General features: G+C 35.9%; 2 protein-coding genes across 5 annotated transcripts in view; one reads left to right on the forward strand and one right to left on the reverse strand.

Annotated features, from left to right (window-relative positions):
- The window catches only part of dnr1 (E3 ubiquitin-protein ligase defense repressor 1), a 33934-nt gene extending 21709 nt beyond the window's left edge, over positions 1 to 12225 (forward strand). Inside the window, exons 2-6 of the mRNA XM_090116183.1 lie at positions 4697 to 5451; positions 7422 to 7635; positions 9410 to 9568; positions 10390 to 10520; positions 11568 to 12225. Coding sequence (XP_089972309.1) covers positions 4697 to 5451; positions 7422 to 7635; positions 9410 to 9568; positions 10390 to 10520; positions 11568 to 11667 — 1359 coding nt within the window. The 3' untranslated portion in view covers positions 11668 to 12225. The remainder of the gene's footprint in view (positions 1 to 4696; positions 5452 to 7421; positions 7636 to 9409; positions 9569 to 10389; positions 10521 to 11567) is intronic.
- Positions 12226 to 16569: 4344 nt separating this feature from the next.
- Positions 16570 to 20860, reverse strand: part of LOC149897396 (uncharacterized) — a 39545-nt gene continuing 35254 nt past the window's right edge. Inside the window, exon 5 of one of the 4 annotated variants that reach the window (XR_016458168.1) lies at positions 16570 to 16774. The gene's annotated coding sequence lies outside the window, so the exon portion shown is untranslated. The remainder of the gene's footprint in view (positions 16775 to 20860) is intronic. The other 3 variants (XR_016458167.1, XR_016458169.1, XR_016458170.1) reach the window with 3 other exon arrangements.

Below are 20860 nucleotides of genomic sequence, written 5' to 3' on the forward strand. Positions count from 1 at the left end.
GATTAGCAAGATCTCAAAATATTTCGAATTTACGTGGAAAAACTTATTTAAAAAGCATTGTAAAGATCATTTTAGAAGATTTTACCACTTTGCACATAGAATTTAGCGAACTGTTACAAATTTAATTTTGTATCTGTTTTGTAGTACATTTGTATGTCCGTATTGTGCCAGCGTATCGGTTGCAATTTTTTCCGCTTTTGTCAAAGTCGTATAGATTTGCTATCAATGCCAAACTTTATAGTTTCCGGTTCAGTAATTGTCAATACACTAGGTCTGAACATGACATCCGTGGTTTGTATAGGTAAATGAAATAATAATGGAAGAACAAATTAAAATCTCCTAAACTTTTTATTACGAAACACAGTTTTAATCTATACATCTATACAAATATTATAAAGAGGAAAGGTTTGATTTTTTGTTTGTTTGTTTGTATGAATTGAATAGGCTCCGAAACTACTTGGCAGATTTGAAAAATTCTTTCACTGTTGGAAAGCTACATCATTTCTGAGTGACATAGGCTAGGTTTTATCCCGGAAATCCCACGGGAACGGGAACTATGCGGGTTTTTTTTTGAAAACGCGGGCGAAGCCGCAGGCGGAAAGCTAGTCTTAAATAATTGGCATAAAACAAATGATCTTTAATTTTCTCTCCAAAACTGTTCGGTGAAGTATATTATTGAATAATTCCTGGTACATCATAACTGTACATAGTTAATTATAATAAAAAAAAAAAAACTTAACGAATAAGGAGAAGCAATTTGATGATTTCCCAAAACCTGATTACTGAAATTGCTACAAGTTTTTTCCACTTTGGGACTTGGGAAAATTCTCGGGAACGAGTTCTGAGTAAAATACTGTAGAGATATTTTACTTTTTGTGCATTATCATATTATGTATGATTGTAAAAAATTGCAAGTAATTTGTCGAGTGTAATTTCTTTCATCGTCTTAAAATATGAGAAAAGTTAAAATTTATTGTAATTCTGCGTTGAATAATTATCAGTACTTAAATTTTTGACGCCTCAAAATTAAGTAAGATTAAGAGCATCTGCAATAAGGAATTTTCACAATTTTCAGGACACGGTCGTTGACCCCTTAATAAGTAGGCTACCCTCAATATATTTAGTTGCGGTTGCATGTGCGGCTATAACCTTATTTATATCGTGCTAAAGTACGAAAATAGTACCAAAAGGCTGTGTGTTTTAAGATACGGTTTGTTTAATCTAGCATGCCATAAAGTGGATTTTTTTATTATAGCGATTAAGAATCTTGAACAAATATCCAGCTCGAAGGATCATTCTAGTACTATAATGTACATACGTTTATAATGGCTTAATAATTTTGAATTCCTAATAAGTTGAAGTTTATCACGTTTATTCTGTTGTTTTTATAACATGCAGACGGGGAAAAAAATCGATCGTGCATACGAATTGGTTTCAGTAGGTACTTGGAATTAGTTGCAAGCTCGAATTCTGCCTTGAAATTGAACAGAACACAATTTTCTTGCTTCTTAAAATAATTATTCATTCTTTAAATGTGCTATGCATTTAGAAAAGTTCACGAATTTCATGAAGCGATTATAAAAACTATTAAGCTTACAGACAGACAGTCATATCTAATATCCGCGTAAGATATTATTTTATATTGACATTTTAAATGTTAAATAGGAAGAAATAAACGTTAGACGATCACGAGATGGCGTCGTGGGGTGCGCGTGCGCACCTTGTAGCTATGCAAGTGATTGAATGCATCATGAACTATAATTACTGTGCTATTGTGCAATCTAGTTACTTTATAATGAGGTTGAATATAAATAGTTTTTTTTCTAGATTTTGTGTGATACAATTTCCCTATTTGTACCTATAGTTTTCATATATTTAAGACTAGCTGCGCTCCGCCGTTTCACCCGCGTGGCTCCGCTTCTGTTGGTCTTAGCGTGGTGATATATAGCCTATAGCCTTCCTCGATAAATGGTAATCCAACACCGAAAAATTTTTTCAAATCGGACCAGTAGTAGTTCTTGAGATTAGCTTAGATTAGCGCGTTCAAACAAACAAACAAACAAACTCTTCAGCTTTATAATGTAAGTATCGTTAAAATATGGCAAAGAGACACTGAAAAGTTATTTTCAGAAAATCCACGTATTCACAAGATTCTGAAAAACATTCAATTTGAATAATGATGAGCATGCGCATGTTGCAACCTTTTAACTTTGTGAAATTATAATAGTAATTGCTTCATTCATGATTCAGCTGTATATTAGAATCATTAGCGTCATACACACGTAAATGATATTTAATTATATCGATGCAGCGGGAAATTGTTTTATATTTACACGTGCTCTTTGATGTTCCTAGCCGAAATTGTTTGTTTTTGGCGTGTTTGTTTAGAATAAGGTGCCGCGGTATTGCAGTAGATTCTATTTACTAAAACGAGTAGGCGCCTATATTGTTTTCACTAATTAATTCTAATTGTTAATGTCATTAATTAGAATGTAACTGTGCTTAACCATAATTATTAAATTTACAATTATAATTATTAAAACATCAATAAGAATGTTATTTAAAAAATAAATAATTTATGGCTTTGGTTTCTGTTCTCGATGTTATATTTCCACCAAGTTACAAAATATTGTTTGCTGAAAATGACGCCATTTTACATTTACAAGCTGATAAACTTTTTCATAGTTATAACTTATATCGTTTATATTATAGATGTATCTGTATTCTGTATTGTTTTCAAGTGACCTAAGTTAATAACAACGCAGTAGTCTCGTAACTCGATAGGAGCCGATGCATGGCATTCATTGACTATCGGATCAAATTCTCTTTATAGTAAACATTTGTACTCTTATTATTCATGGTTCACACGTGTTGTAAACAAAGGATGAAGAATGTGAAGACTAGTATTATATTATCTACTAGCTTCCCGCCCGCGGCTTCGCCCGCTTTGTCTAAAACATAATAAATTATAAACCTTCCTCTTGAATCAATCATACATTATACATATTACATACCTACTACGTACCTCTATATTGAATACAATAGTTAAATTTAAATGTGTTATTCAGTAAGGAAGTGCAGAAGGTATATTATTATGGAAACAGGGAAAACACGGTAAACAATCGGAGTTTGTTCATAATATGCGCAGTCGGCTAAGATATTTGCAAGTACTGTGTGAAGAAGTAAACAGGAACGCATAAATACATAAAACGTCATAAATATATGTATATAACTACGTCCTGTATTTATACAGGTATTAGTTTGTCTCTCTGTATGCACTTACAATAACAATTACGTAATTGTTTTGTTCAATCAGTTCTAGAAAATGCAGTAAACATTATACTGTGTGAAATCACATGCAAATCAATATATACCTACGGGTATGCGTGGTTAATCGAACTACGCAATTGTTTGCAAAACAAAGAATAGTATGATACTTTTTGACCCCTGTTTTTTTTTAATTAATGAGGAGATACAGATTGTACCATAGGTATGGCAGCGGTAGTTTATCATACTTTCTATTCCTATGCATATTATGTAAACCTTCAAAAACTACCTTTCACAACACGTCTGCATGTGGACGACTATTATTAATAGGGATGTAACGATACATGATTTTGCCGATACGATACCGATACCGATATTTGTAGTAATGTATCGGCGATACCGATACCGATACCGATATCGATGGCTTGGTAGAAAAATAAATAGTGAATTATGCATAAAAAGTTACCAACATTTAACAGAGACAACTGTTAATCGTATTCTTTTAAATAAAAATGCCAAATCAAAAAACAACAAACCATTTATTTTAGTATTATTATTTTACGAAGTCAGTAATACACATACAATCAGTACCTAATAAAAGTTTACTATTGGTAGAGTTTTTTCAGAAAACAAAGTGCGCACGCGCGGGCGGCCTCCCGCATCGTTCATTGGGCGCGGGTTTTTGAATTATTTGATATCAAAAAAATTTGTTGTTTGTAAAGTAGGTTTACGATCGAGATGTTTACGTGATAACATAATGCAGTGGCAGCGCTCGAGATGAAACGGGAGATCGGTCCGTCTCTCTCTCGTTATACCTGCGATCGCGCTCGTGAGGTTTTGGTGTGACACAAGTTTATGAACATGTCACCCGACTAAAACGATTTTAAAAATGTTATCACGTTAAAAAGTAAAAAAATTCAAAATTATTTATTTCTTTCCTTTACATAAACAAATTTGTGATTGGAACACTCCTAGTAAGCAAATAAAATGCTTGTGTCAGGAGGTTCCGCTCTTCCTTAACACTATTACAGAAACAGAAATAAAACAATATGAATGAATACAATGCAAAAGCATAAAAGAAAAGAAAGAATTTAATAAAAAAATATCGGTATCGGTTGATTTATTATCGGCGATACCGATATATCGGCTTGCCGATATATCGGCCGATATATCGGTATCGGTATCGGTATCGTTACATCCCTAATTATTAATATCTCTAAATTGTTCTACTTCAATGAAAACTAAATCTTTTCTGAGAAGATGTAAGCTATCATTGTAAGCCAAACTTGATTACAATGTAATAGGTTTAAAATAATACTTTTATTTTAAAACACAGAACAAACTGTGATTTCATAGACTAGATAAAGCAAGCAAGAATATACGCTATTGCATATTTACATAGAACTCATTATTCTTTTCTTTGTTTCAGGTATGCGAGAAGCTAGAAATCGGCGCAGAAGCTGATTACTTCGGTCTTCGCGTTTGCTCAGGCTCTGGACCAGGACGATGGCTGAACCTGCGCAACCCTCTGGACCCGCACCGCATTCCCGGGGGACGCCTCGACTTGCGCGTCAAGTTCTGGGTCCCGCCCCACCTGCTGATCAACGAACAGACCCGCCACATCTTCTACCTGCACGCGAAATTGGACCTTATCGAAGGAAGACTAGTTGTAGCTGATCAAGAAGTGGCAAGGCGTCTGATCGCGTACATAGCTCAAGCGGAAACGGGAGACTGCGATCCGGACGCGCCCACACATGTGTACGAAGAATGCAATAGAATCGGCCCGCAAGGCGAGAAATCAGAAGACCACGTGGATAAAATTATCGAGTACCACTGCGAGATAGCCGGCATGCGGGCGTCCCAAGCGGAGTATCGGCTGCTGAAGGAAATATCGAAGCTTGAGTCTTTCGGGGAGGAGCTGTTCTTCTGCAAGCCAGTGACGGCGAGCAACAACGCGCACAATCTATACAGTCACCTGTTATACCACACGCAGCAAGAAGAGCCTCGTGCGCGTGATGAGCAGGAGATAGATGGAGGAGCGACAGTGGGCTGCCTGACCTCGGGGCAGAGCGCTACGGGCTGCGGCTGCCGGCTGAGCACGTGCGTGAGCGTCGGCCCCCACGGCATCGTGGTGTACCGCCCGGCGTGCAATGGAGAGCATGACATCGGAGTTGAAAAGCAGAGGTGAGTTTCATGATTATTGTGTAGGAAGATATATTCTAAACAAAAATTCCTACAAACAGGTAAAATTATTGTTTTTCCAAATGATTATAAACTCTTTAAGTAGGAATTAGGAAACATAAAAATTATCCAGAAAATTTATTGATATTTGATATAGAAAATATCGATAGCTAAACTAAATAGAAACGATAAATCACCATAAAGGCCTTGGCAACTTGACCGTGAATAAATACGCAAAAATTTCAAAACCTTAGGAAGTACATAATTGATTAAGTATTTTTATACTGCGTATATATAAACACAAGGGCGCGTATTAGCGTAGCGCGTAGATATATTATGTCATTCAATACAATATAATTACTTAATTATACAATTATGTAAACAAATACACATAGCTTTAACTTTACAGATAAATCTATTTTCGTACGCATCCGCAGCTGTCAAAACAAACGCCGCCATTGTTGTGTAGGTACGAATTATTTATCTGTGCTCGAAAATTTCTAGATTTGTTAGCAAAGTCACCTTCGATGTTCTTTGTTCGTTTATAATATAGAGGTATAAAATTGAAAGAAGAATAAACTGTAAGATTTTAACATTGATCGAAAATATAAATTCATGTTTTTGTTAAAGATTTAAAATCGAATTACCAGAAGCTGGAATGCATCGCACATTTAAATGTTAAACCAAAACATTGTTTATAAATGAAGTAATTTATTTTATTGGACGGAAATAAATAAATATGCGACTGTAATTCTGAACCGCTTTTATATTTTTTCCTCTACTGTACCAAAGGTTGTCTGGAAGAAATCGCTCTAAAGCGATAAGACCGCCATTTGTACTTAGTTTAAGCTATATTTAAGTGTCTGTATTTATTTTTTATTCACTTTAAGTGCAATAAAGGATTGATAAATAAATAAATAAACCGCACTTATATTTCTTGTTCCCATAAAAACAATATTATACAACTACGCATTAAGATAACAATTCTATTGTCTAAGTAATAACTAATAATCACTATTTAAAATCTATTTATTGCACAAACACATTGTTTTTCATATAAATACGTTATCACGTACTAAATAGATACAGTGCATTCGATTACCTTGTTTTTCTCTCTTATCTATTTTATGAGAGCCTCTTTACTTGAAACAATAGGGTATAAATATATTTACTTTAAGATAGATAATCAGAACGGAAATTTTAAAGGAAATCTTTATTACTTTATGTCTGATTGTGTGATGTCAGGCTTTAATCTAAAATTGCCCATTTTGTGAGCTTAAAATTAAATTAAAAAATGAAAACATGTAGGACTTAACTTGTATAACTTAACTTAACTTATTATTCGTAATAAGCAAATCGCGGGTTTTCATAAATAAATTTGTCCACAGATTAGATAAACGTGCAGTAAATAGTAATTATATTTGTATAATCTATGGTTACTGTATTTTGTGTCAACAGACGCCATTTTGAAATCGTTTAGCAAACACGGACTTTGCATATCCAATGTTGTTATGAACATTATTTTCGTTTATAATTCACGGTCACAGCATGAAAAAGTGAAAGAATAAAAGCTTGTCACCAATTTATAATTGTTTTTTTGATAAAAAGAGTCAACTTTTTTATATTTTTTTCTATCTTTTTAGACTTGTAAATAAAATTACTAATATTTTTCCCACATTCCTCTGCAGGGGTATTGAGAGGAAGTATTCCTCCATAGCCCATAGGTTCATCGTCACCTAGCTTAGTAGATAACCAATCAACCCCTTCAAGTACATATTCCCTACTCCACATTATTGCGCAGGAGTATTCAAAGCAAGTACTATAGTGTCTTCGCCTATACAAGTAGATAACCAACCATTTCCCCCACACCACATTTCTCTGCTCTTGCAGATAAATGTGTATTGAGAGGAAGTCCTATAGGTACTTATATCGTTATCTAGTCTAGTTGATAACCAACCATTCCCCCATTCCAGTATTCCCTACACGGCGATCCACCGCGCGCAGCCACTGCGGCGCATCTTCCAGCTCACGCACGTGGCGGGCGCGCACGAGGCCACGCTGCACGTCAAGATGGCGACTTCGGGCCAAGCGGCGGCATTGTACCGCGCGGTCACAGAGAAGCACGCGTTCTACTGCTGTGAGACCGTGCGCAGTGACGTCACGGAACAGTTCATACGGGACTTGAAGGTAAGAATAGTAAGAGTAATTTCATAGAGTAAGAGTAATTTCATAGAGTAAGAGTAATTTCATATAGTAAGAGTAATTTCATAGAGTAAGAGTAGGTAAGCTTTCCTCGACTTTGTCGGAAACCTTTTAAATGATGTACAAAATCCTTGATGCTGGGGCCACACTAACGTCTAACGTCTAATGCCCTTTATCGCGATAATTATTCCGATAATTTTTAAGGCGTTAAGTGGGTGGCTACACTTGAACGGTCAACGTGAATGCCGATTGTTGGCGATAAAAACGGCGTTAATTTTACTAAAATTCTAGCAAGATGGACGTAGTGTGACCGCTTCATTGCGTTAATTCTCGCGATAAAGCTATCGCCTCGCCAAACGGCAATGTTAATGCCGTTGTTAAATAATACTGGCTACACCTAAAGTTAACGTCCATTATCGCGTCAATTAATGGCATTTCCCGTTAGTGTGGCCTCAGCATGAGAAACACTCTTTCTGTTTAAAAAACGGAAGCAAAATCCGTTGCGTCGTTTTAAAGATACAGGGACAGGAGGACAGTGGGAAGCGACTTTGTTTTATATTATGTTATATGTAGTGATGGTAAAAGACCAGAGACATTGGTGGTAAGCTAAGTACGCCGACCATAAACAGCAGAGGTTGCCTACTTGGAAAAAGAATATACCTACATTTACGATATTTTTATGAAGGTTATTCCAGGCCATATAATATATATTGATAGTTAATCATGTAAAGTTTCAATTAAATTCGTTTAGTAGATACTAAGACAAATAATAACTATTTTCATGCAGTCTAATCGTATCCTTTGCGATGTTTTTAGTAATAATCAAGTAATAATGATAATATTTCTAATGACGTCTATCTAGTTTTCAAATACAAGATTTGCTTGATTATTATATGTATTATGTGAAAATTCTGAGATTATATATTTAATCTTATTATCAGTATATGAAAATGTGTTACACGAATAATAATAATACCTCGTTAATTAATTATGATTATAACCGCGAGGACTTTGATCAGAGGTGTGTCGGTATTTACGCCACAAAATTTAAACAGTTGATATTAATTTGCATATTTAAATGCTTGTTATGATATATTACTTTTAAACAGTAGGTATACCTAATGTATATTTTTGGAAAATTTTAAGTATAAAATATTAGGTAAATAGGTATGACTCAAAGGGTTAAAAATAAATAAGGATGTACGAGGAATAAGGAAATTTACAATTAGGAAATACATAATCTGTTGACCATTTCTGTAAATTCAGTAAATATAATATTTATAGTAAAAATAAATAGTATCGTTCCTTTTTCATTGTTTAATTACTAAACATATACAGTAACTATAATAACAAAGTTTATTCAGCAGGTTAACACAATAAAGCATAATTTTAGGTTAAAATTCTTTTTGCCATTTTGGCATTTGATTATTATTATTTTACGCACATTTTGGCAACAATAGATTTAATTATATATTGAGGTGAAGTTACCAAATTTACTGTACTCATTACTCAATGGATCCAAAATTATTGTTGGTGATTTTTAATTAAAACATAAATTATCAAGTTCTCAATTTGACTACATATTTTAATTTTTTATTTGAAAGCTAGTGCGTAATGGCACTACCGTCACGTCATGGAGTAAGGCGACGATTTTGGTATCTACGAATTGCTTAGTACCTTAGTCCTATTTAAATTTTGTCTAGTTTGAAGGCGGTTTAGTTTTTCTTCATTATTTTAACTGTATATTCCTCTATTCCAGGGCACAATAGCGTCGATCTTCAACGACTCGACGACACTGGGCCGTCGCTACGTGTTCGACATCAGACGCACGTGCCGCGAGGTGCACGACCGCGCGAGGCGCGAGGCGCACGCGCGGCAGGTGCACGAGCCGAGGCCGAGGCAGGCTGTTAAGAGCGAGGTGAGGAAAACTTTCTAATTATATCTGTAACTTCTTTAAAAATTGTAGTGTTAAATCGTTTCGTTGTTATATGAAAGGAAAATAAACAGAAAAATATGCTGTCGCAAGTACAAATTCTTTCTATTAAATTTAAGTTTGTAACTACATAACTATTAAAAAAATGTTCAGGTGTAGTAAAAATCGCGTCGTTTTCACATGAAAGACAGACAAACGAACAGAAAAATATGCTGTCGCAAGTAAAACTTCTTAACTATAAAAGACTTAATAAATAAACTTTTCTCTAAAAACTTAATTCACGTTAAATCTTTCATTACTTTCCTTCCATTAAATTTTATATTTCATTATATGTATGTATACTAATAATTACTTAAACTATAGGCACACCCCGGACACTCCATACAAAATTATCGTTTTGAAATTCACACTGTAGAGACTGCAAATGTGTGTGTTAACGCTTTATGGTTGGCACATTTGTGACTAGCGTAAAAAAAATTCGCGTTTCTCTGATGAAATACATCCGTAAACAGCACAATATCTAACCATTTTCTACGAAAAACGATAATCACAAATCCAAAAGAATAAAATTACTGATTAATGTTGTCAATCTTCGTCGTATCGTCCTTGTAGAAAAATGTGGACCATTTTTAGACTGATCGTGCGGGGTGAGATAAATGTTTAATTTTGGCGGGAGGCGGAGAGTGTCCGTTCTGTACCGTTTAGCTACTATTATGTATTCTGTGCTATAGGTCTATTTGTGTACTTTTATTGTATTTTTGTTCATGTGTATATTATAAATAAATAATAACATCCTTATTCCGCAGTGTGCCCGCTCCCGCTCCCGCTACCGCTCGCTGAGCTCCGGACTCGCGTGTCGCGCGTGCATGGACGCGCCCATCGACACGCTGTTCCTGCCCTGCCGGCACGTGGCCTGCTGTGGTGCCTGTGCTGCCAGGTGGGGACACGGGACACGGACATGTGGCACGTGCATGTGACATGTGGCACGTGCATGTGACATGTGGCACGTGCATGTGACATGTGGCACGTGCATGTGACACGTGGCACGCAAAACATAATATACAATACGCGACGCGATACACACAAAACAAGTCACGTGACATGCAACACGCGAAATATGACATATAGCACGTAACATTGTGACATGTAGCACGTTACATGTGTCATGTGGCACGTACATTTGACATGTGGTACGTGCATGTGACATGTGGCACGTGCATGTGACACGTGGCACGTGCATGTGACATGTGGCACGCAAAACATAACATACAACACGAAATATGTATACGTAACATGCAACAACACCCTACTCGCAACATGCTACACGTACAACATAACACACAACACGCGACGCGCTACACACAACACGAGACACGTAACTTGCAACACGCGAAATGTGACATATAGCACGTAATATTGTGTCATGTGACACGTAACATTGTAATATGTGACACGCAATATATGTATCACACAACATGATACGCAACTACATACAAACAATATACACTCCCACGGCAAGTGACACACAATACATGGCTTACAACATATAACACACAACACACGACACGACACGCAACATTTGACATGACACGTAGCACGTAACATGCTACACACAACACAGCACAACTCAAACATGACACACGACATTACATTAAAGCTTATACCTCACAATACACATTGCATCACAAGTCACAACACACCATGTACAACACACATAACTTGCAATACGTAGCTTATATTGTGAATATAGTTTATAACCTAACTTATATTATGTTGTAATTACTGAAAATAATCAGTCACTATCGATTTCATAAGATTTCTTAGAATGTGTATGTAAGAGCAATAAGCATTTTATAACAAGGGATAGAATAATAGGATAATAAATAAAAGTCAATTTCAAGAAAAAATATTTATTATCACCTCAAATATTGACCAATATACTAATGTGTAATAATGATTTTAATATAAATTTCTTCTATTACAGATGCGAGCGTTGTCCGCTGTGTCGCGGCGAAATAGAGAAGCTGATGCACATATTCCTCCCGGTGGAGTTCCAGAAGAGCACCGGAGTGATCATAAAATGAAGCGACGATCCAACGGCGATCCCTGAACGAACCAACCTCGTGTGACGTGTTCCCGCCATCTTGTGCGCAGAGTGACAGCTGTCAGTGCAGCCACAGAGTATAAACTGTTGTGACGTGTGACCGTCTAGTCATAGTGACTATTTTTGCATTTTTTTTACGGAATGGGCGATGTCATTCCAGTTAACATTATTAATTAGTGTAAAAAATGACAATAAATTGCTATGAAACTGCCAAAAGGGTTGTCCCATTTATGGCTCATGTCGGTACTTATTCTTTTTATTTTACCATTATAATATTATAATGATAGAAGTACCCAGTTAAGGCTTCCTTCGTTTTAGAAGGTTTTTGTTTAAAAATAACTTTGTGATAAAATAAATAATACTTTAAACTAACCAAAAATGTTCTTAAATTTATGCATTTCTCTTTATTGGTTACGTTAATTTACGGTAAAACTAATGATAGAAGATTATCTATAAGTTATAATAAGTGTAAGACCCATGGTCTATAAGATTTTTTGTGAAAATCGTAAAAACATGAAAATATAGCTATAATATTATACGCCTTGTGGTTTCATTTGTCACCTTAACCCTGTATATTTAATATTAAAATGAAAATATAGTGAATTAAATTTGTAAAAATCCTATCTCTTATTCATATCAATTCAATTTGTTGAAAATATTTATTTCATCGAAAAAACAGACCTGCATAAGTGAGAAGTGGGGTCAAGGTTAGGGATTAGATATTCAAATGAATGGGTTCTTGATTAAATTTTTACTAAACAAAAATATAGCAGGTACCTACCAAATTATCTGCTTAAAACTATAAGGAAAGAGTACCTAACGGACTAATTTTAGAAACTAATTTACCGTATAGAATGTAGATAAACTAGGTATCCTATTATTCTAAAAACACCTAAACTACATGATCGATTTCTAAAATCCTTTAATTATGGAAAAACTACACTTTTCCCAAGTAACAGGGTATATTTCTGTTAACTCATAAGATACTGGCTCAAGCAGCCAATTTACAGAATATAAAAACACCAAAAATAAGTTTTATGATTCAATTCCGGCTTATATCGTTATTACATAAACTTAAATCAACATAATATAAGCTAGATATCCATTATATACACGCATTATAGAAATAGTGAATTTTCGGATCGAAAAACACACATTTACTATAACACACAATATTTATATTTAATGACTATGCTAACATGTTACATATCAATGAAACGAATAAGAATTAATTGTATAACACATCATAATTCGTTAGTGATAGTTACGTGAGCCAGGCGTAATCATTTCTTACGGGCTAAAAATATGCAATTATTGTAGGAGACTATTCAAATTTCAATCCACGGATTTACAGTTGACGGCGACCAAATTTTGAATGTTACGCTTATCCATTGTACAATTCATAAAAATGACTGGCGAAAATAATTGGTCCTTGCTCTGGATTTTTTTAACTACGCGGATGAAGACACGGCCGGAAAACTTGTAACTATGATGATGATGATGGTTTTGATTGATGTAATAAAAATAAATCACGAGTGAGACAATATTGTGGCAATTTTTAATGTTTATAGGGGGGCATTTTCACAAAAATGTACCCCCTCCTTGAAAAATATATTTTTTTTGATAGTATTATATTTTAAACTTTTTTTGGTCTCTTTAAAACGGAAATTCAATATACTTCAAGAAAACATATAATATGATGGGTTTAAAATGAGAAAACTGTAAAAATAATAGGACACAATGGAAAGTCTCGCAATTTTATATCAGTTGTGTGACTATATTCAGTAGCTGGAAAAACAGTGCAAAATATAAGAATTTTTAGATATTGTTTATTTATTAACTTAAAATCGTTATTTTGTATATTTTAAACACTCACTATTCCCAACTTTTGGATCTAAGCTAATTAAAAAAAACAATAGTATATTCAGTATTGTGACTCTGGTACTTCAACTGTCATTATTATCTTTACATTTAAAATGTTAGATACTTTTTTAGAGAAAAGGCAACAAATATTACACTTATGTATTATTCTCCATTAAAGAGACTGATTTGAAGGGCATTAAATGTAAAATCTACTGAAATATTTAAAAAATTCAGCTCCGTAATATAGGGACAGTCACACAACCGAATACCTAAAAAGGGAAAGGGTGCGTTTACATGGCGAAAAAAAAGTACGCAGGCACACATAATAAATATAATTATAAACTTAACTTAACTTCAAACTAAATTATCACAATCAGTTCGGGCTTAAGCCATCACATTATTATTATTTATCTAAAGGGTAAATTACTATCAAGATTCAAGAATAAGAAGTCTCTTTTATGTTTTATATTGGCACTAATCAAATTAATCAGTCGATAATCAGTCTTCGTGATTCGTTTATTATTAACCTTAAATAATCTCAATCACCATATTTGATAAAAAAAATCTTGTTTCAGTGGACGCTGCAAACACGAGGGTTAATCTGTAAATAAAAAAAAAACCAATGAAAAATATCGTGAAAAAAAATAATTTTTGTTCCATTATTATCTTTCGTTGTTATACAAGGCACATTGTCTAGATTCTTAGTTCTGCTGGCTTATTTTGTTTCTTTTTCTGCATAATGCTTCTTTTTTTTTTCTCAAAAAAAAATTTTACTTCCTCATGCAAAATGATCAATCAGCTGTTGCGATTTGTATGGGGAAATAATTTTTATTTTTGAAATCTATTTTTTGCCGTGGTTTCCTACTCAGTCAAAAATGTCTTAGAAAAATATTTTTATAGCTCAAGAAAATCGCCATGTAAACATTGCTTTATGTGTTCAGGCATGTTGTGACTTTTCGTTCAGCGTATATGTGACCGCTCAAATAGTCACACAGCGGAAGTCACATTTGATAATCCTCTAGTAATAAAAACGGTTTAAAATATAACCACAACACTTATATTCATCAAAACTTTTGATCAACTTACATATAAAAACATTTAAAACAAAATTAACTAAATACTACAAGATAAATAGATAGAAATAAGCCAAAATATGGTCACATACCTGAATGAAGAATTTGGTCCCTGCGGCTTGCAAACACGCGTGCACTCCTTCTAAGCAGTTTTTTGACCCTGACGGCTTCTAACCTGATAAGTTGCATAGCAGTAGCTATGGTGTTGACAGTAATGCAAAATTAATTGAACCACAGTAATTTTCTTTTTAGAAAATCGGTGACACAACTGAATGTTCCGGGAAGGACAATTTTTTTGATTTTCTTTTTTATTTTTTTATCTTTTATTTTGTTATATAAGGTTATTATATTTTAACTATTATCACAGTAACTGATTATCCTGGACCAAATAAAACCTTAAAAGATGGTACCTTTCTTACAAAAAAGTTAAGAAATAATGTAATAAACGCGTAAGAGTAAGCAGGGGACAGCGTAAAATTACCCATTTTTCGATTGTTATTTATAATTAACTTAACTTTATTTTAGATTTTGTCATAGTTTTTGTTAAAAAAACAAAATATTGTATACGTATAATCACTTTGATAACATATATAAATAATTCTGGCAACTACTTCATTATATAGAATTTAATGAATTCGAGGGACATTTGAAAATCAGGGGGGTATACATTTTTGTGAAAATGCCCAGGGACATAAAAGAAGCACGTAGCTAATAAAAAAGATTGTTTCATACTTAAAACACGAAGCGACATCTAGCGGTTATTTTCGACGATAACAGCTTGTCTTTAGCTGTGGTGCACTTACCTCGAACGATTTTGATAAAATTTAATAATACGCTTATGGTTTATATATTATACATATTTGAAATAATTCCAGGTAGGTGTAAGGTGCACCACAGCACAACCACAATCTAAAGAAAAGTTATCATCGAAAATAGCCGCTAGATGTCGCTTCGTGTTTTAAGTATGAAACGATCTTATTTATTAGCTAGGTACGTGCTACGTGTTACAAATTTACTCAACTCTACGTCCCTACGTATTTATTATTATTACGTATAGTATTTATTATTACGATTAATAATTATTACGATTAATCATTATATACGATTAGTTGATCTGAGGCCGAAAATTATAACGATCCCAAAATTTAACTAAAACTTTGCTATTTTGTTGCGATGCGAATAAATTTGATTGTAAATTAGTAACAATAGTTTTGAATACTTACCATAAATTCTTACAAACTTTTGCATTTATAATATAAGCACTTAGGACAAGCTTCATTATTATGCTCCCACCATCCCTGTTTTTTCTATAATTTTTTTAATGTATCGTTACCATTTTATAAAGTCATAATCGTTTCATGAAAATAATATTATAGAATATCTACATAGTATAAAACAAAGTCGCTTTCTCGGTCCCTATGTCCCTTTGAAATCTTTAAAACTACGCAACGGATTCGGATTTTGATTCGGTTTTTTTAATATGTAGATAGATTCAAGGGTAGGTTTTAGTATACATATATAATTGATTAGGTTTTAGACAAAGCGGGCGATGCCGCGGGCGGAAAGCTAGTAAATCATAAACTGTATTTTACTCAGTGTGTTACTAGCGGCATCTTATCGCAGATACGAAAGAAAAGAACCGATTATGATTTTACTAAAATGTAACTTTTTAAATGAATTAAATTGATTTTTGCCCTACCTCAGTATTATATGGTTAGGAATTCATTACGAAGTCTAACCATAGTTATTTAAAACAACTTAATCTATTTTATATCTATTCATATGGTCCAAAAGGTAGGTGTGTTCATAAAATATTCAGATACATAATATTTGTATTGAAGTTGCTAAGGCAGAACTTTTGTCGATCGAACATATAGGTAGGACGTTGGTAATAATAGATCGGCTTCAACTTCAAGGGAATAAAAAAAAACAATTTAATTTTTTAATAAATTTATTAAATAAATAACTAAGTAATATTATCATTTTGATTATATCTAACTTTCCCAACCCACTTTTCCAACACTGACTCAGTGACGTCCCCCCTTCCCAGTGACTGCAACGTGGCGTCCCCCCTTTTTGCACACCAACCCCCTTCACAGTGACCTCATGGCCGATCGCAGCCGACAGCTGCTTCAAGTACGCTATTATTTCCTGCACAGAAATACAGATAAATGAAAAATCCATACTAATATTATAAATGCGAGAGTAACTCTGTCTGTCTGTCTGTTACTCAATCACGCCTTAACTACTGAACCAATTTGCATGAAATTTGGTATAGAGATATTTTGATACCCGAGAAAGGACATAGACTACTTTTTACCCCGGGAAATGGGATAGGTTTTATCCCGGAAATCCCACGGGAACGGGAACTATGCGGGTTTTTCTTTGACTTCGCGGGCGAAGCTGCGGGTGGAAAGCTAGTTTATCATAAAACAACTAGAAAAAAAAAAACGATCCCAAACAAGACTGATATTATTCCCGCAATTGATATGAGAATCATAAGAACCAGCAGAAATAAATGCATAAATTAAAAAAACAGATACACGTATATGTACGCACACTCATACCTCCAGCTAATAAGTACATGTCAGCAAGAAGTCCGAGTGTGATGCGTGCTGTCGAACGTGTTAGCAACGTAAAATCGTACCTTGCGTGCTGTCGAACGTGTTAGCAACATAAAATCGTACCTTGCGTACCGTCAAACGTGTTAGCAAAATAAAATCGTACCTTGCGTGCCACCAAACGTGCACGCAATATAAAATCGTACCTTGCGTGCTGTCGAACGTGTTAGCAACATAAAATCGTACCTTGCGTACCGTCAAACGTGTTAGCAAAATAAAATCGTACCTTGCGTGCCACCGAACGTGTTAGCAACATAAAATCGTACCTTGCGTGCTATCTAACGTGTAAGCAACATAAAATCGTACCTTGCGTGCTGTCGAACGTGTTAGCAACATAAAATCGTACCTTGCGTGCTGTCGAACGTGTTAGCAACATAAAATCGTACCTTGCGTACCGTCAAACGTGTTAGCAAAATAAAATCGTACCTTGCGTGCTGTCGAACGTGTTAGCAAAACAAAATCGTACCTTGCGTGCCACCGAACGTGCACGCAAAATAAAATCGTACCTTGCGTGCTGTCGAACGTGTAAGCAACATAAAATCGTACCTTGCGTACCGTCAAACGTGTTAGCAACATAAAATCGTACCTTGCGTACTGTCGAACGTGTAAGCAACATAAAATCGTACCTTGCGTGCTGTCGAACGTGTTAGCAACATAAAATCGTACCTTGCAAGCTGCAGAACGTGTTAGCAACATAAAATCGTACCTTGCGTACCGTCAAACGTGTTAGCAAAATGAAATCGTACCTTGCGTGCCACCGAACGTGCACGCAAAATAAAATCGTACCTTGCGTGCTGTCGAACGTGTGAGCAAAATAAAATCGTACCTTGCATGCCTCCGAACGTGCACGCAAAATAAAATCGTACCTTGCGTGCTGTCGAACGTGTTAGCAACATAAAATCGTACCTTGCGTGCTGTCGAACGTGTTAGCAACATAAAATCGTACCTTGCGTGCTGTCGAACATGTAAGCAACATAAAATCGTACCTTGCGTGCCACCGAACGTGCACGCAAAATAAAATCGTACCTTGCGTTCTGTCGAACGTGTTAGCAACATATAATCGTACCTTGCAAGCTGCAGAACGTGTTAGCAACATAAAATCGTACCTTGCAAGCTGCAGAACGTGTTAGCAACATAAAATCGTACCTTGCGTGCCACCGAACGTGCACGCAAAATAAAATCGTACCTTGCGTGCTGTCGAACGTGTTAGCAACATAAAATCGTACCTTGCGTACCGTCAAACGTGTGAGCAAAATAAAATCGTACCTTGCGTGCTGTCGAACGTGTTAGCAACATAAAATCGTACCTTGCAAGCTGCAAAACGTGTTGGCAACATAAAATCGTACCTCTCGTGCTGTCGAACGTGTTAGCAACATAAAATCGTACCTTGCAAGCTGCAGAACGTGTAAGCAACATAATATCGTACCTTGCGTGCAGTCGAACGTGTTAGCAACATAAAATCGTACCTTGCGTGCTGTCGAACGTGTTAGCAACATAAAATCGTACCTTGCGTACCGTCAAACGTGTTAGCAAAATAAAATCGTACCTTGCAAGCTGCAGAACGTGTTAGCAACATAAAATCGTACCTTGCGTGCTGTCGAACGTGTTAGCAACATAAAATCGTACCTTGCGTGCTGCAGAACGTGTTAGCAACATAAAATCGTACCTTGCGTGCTGTCGAACGAGTTAGCAACATAAAATCGTACCTTGCAAGCTGCAGAACGTGTTAGCAACATAAAATCGTACCTTGCGTGCTGTCGAACGTGTTAGCAGCATAAAATCGTACCTTGCGTGCTGTCGAACGTGTAAGCAACATAAAATCGTACCTTGCGTGCTGTCGAACGTGTTAGCAACATAAAATCGTAACTTGCGTGCTGTCGAACATGTAAGCAACATAAAATCGTACCTTGCGTGCCACCGAACGTGCACGCAAAATAAAATCGTACCTTGCGTTCTGTCGAACAAGTTAGCAACATATAATCGTACCTTGCATGCTGTCAAACGTGTTAGCAACATAAAATCGTACCTTGCAAGCTGCAGAACGTGTTGGCAACATAAAATCGTACCTTGCAAGCTGCAGGACGTGTTAGCAACATAAAATCGTACCTTGCGTACCGTCAAACGTGTTAGCAAAATAAAATCGTACCTTGCGTGCCACCGAACGTGCACGCAAAATAAAATCGTACCTTGTGTTCTGTCGAACGTGTTAGCAACATATAATCGTACCTTGCGTGCTGTCGAACGTGTGAGTATAATAAAATCGTACCTTGCGTGCTGTCGAACGTGTTAGCAACATAAAATCGTACCTTGCAAGCTGCAGAACGTGTTAGCAACATAAAATCGTACCTTGCGTGCAGTCGAACGTGTTAGCAACAAAAAATCGTACCTTGCGTGCTGTCGAACGTGTTAGCAACATAAAATCGTACCTTGCGTACCGTCAAACGTGTTAGCAAAATAAAATCGTACCTTGCAAGCTGCAGAACGTGTTAGCAACATAAAATCGTACCTTGCGTGCAGTCGAACGTGTAAGCAACATAAAATCGTACCTTGCGTGCTGTCGAATGTGTTAGCAACATAAAATCGTACCTTGCGTGCTGTCGAACGTGTTAGCAACATAAAATCGTACCTTGCGTACCGTCAAACGTGTTAGCAAAATAAAATCGTACCTTGCGTACCGTCAAACGTGTTAGCAAAATAAATTCGTACCTTGCGTGCCACCGAACGTGCACGCAAAATAAAATCGTACCTTGCGTGCAGTCGAACGTGTTAGCAACATAAAATCGTACCTTGCGTGCTGTCGAACGTGTTAGCAACATAAAATCGTACCTTGCGTACCGTCAAACGTGTTAGCAAAATAAATTCGTACCTTGCGTGCCACCGAACGTGCACGCAAAATAAAATCGTACCTTGCGTGCTGTCTAACGTGTGAGCAACATAAAATCGTACCTTGCGTGCTGTCGAACGTGTTAGCAACATAAAATCGTACCTTGCAAGCTGCAGAACGTGTTAGCAACATAAAATCGTACCTTGCGTGCTGTCGAACGTGTTAGCAACATAAAATCGTACCTTGCGTACCGTCAAACGTGTAAGCAAAATAAATTCGTACCTTGCGTGCCACCGAACGTGCACGCAAAATAAAATCGTACCTTGCGTGCTGTCTAACGTGTGAGCAACATAAAATCGTACCTTGCGTGCTGTCGAACGTGTTAGCAACATAAAATCGTACCTTGCAAGCTGCAGAACGTGTTAGCAACATAAAATCGTACCTTGCGTGCAGTCGAACGTGTTAGCAACATAAAATCGTACCTTGCGTGCTGTCGAACGTGTTAGCAACATAAAATCGTACCTTGCGTACCGTCAAACGTGTTATCAAAATAAATTCGTACCTTGCGTGCCACCGAACGTGCACGCAAAATAAAATCGTACCTTGCGTGCTGTCGAACGTGTGAGCAACATAAAATCGTACCTTGCGTGCTGTCGAACGTGTTAGCAACATAAAATCGTACCTTGCAAGCTGCAGAACGTGTTAGCAACATAAAATCCTACCTTGCGTGCTGTCGAACGTGTTAAAAACATAAAATCGTACCTTGCGTGCTGTCGAACGTGTTAGCAACAT

Source organism: Colias eurytheme, chromosome 25 (assembly GCF_061535395.1).
Source record: "Colias eurytheme isolate Ceu_HAF_F1 chromosome 25, ilColEury1 Martin Lab GWU primary, whole genome shotgun sequence".
Lineage (NCBI taxonomy): Eukaryota > Metazoa > Arthropoda > Insecta > Lepidoptera > Pieridae > Colias > Colias eurytheme.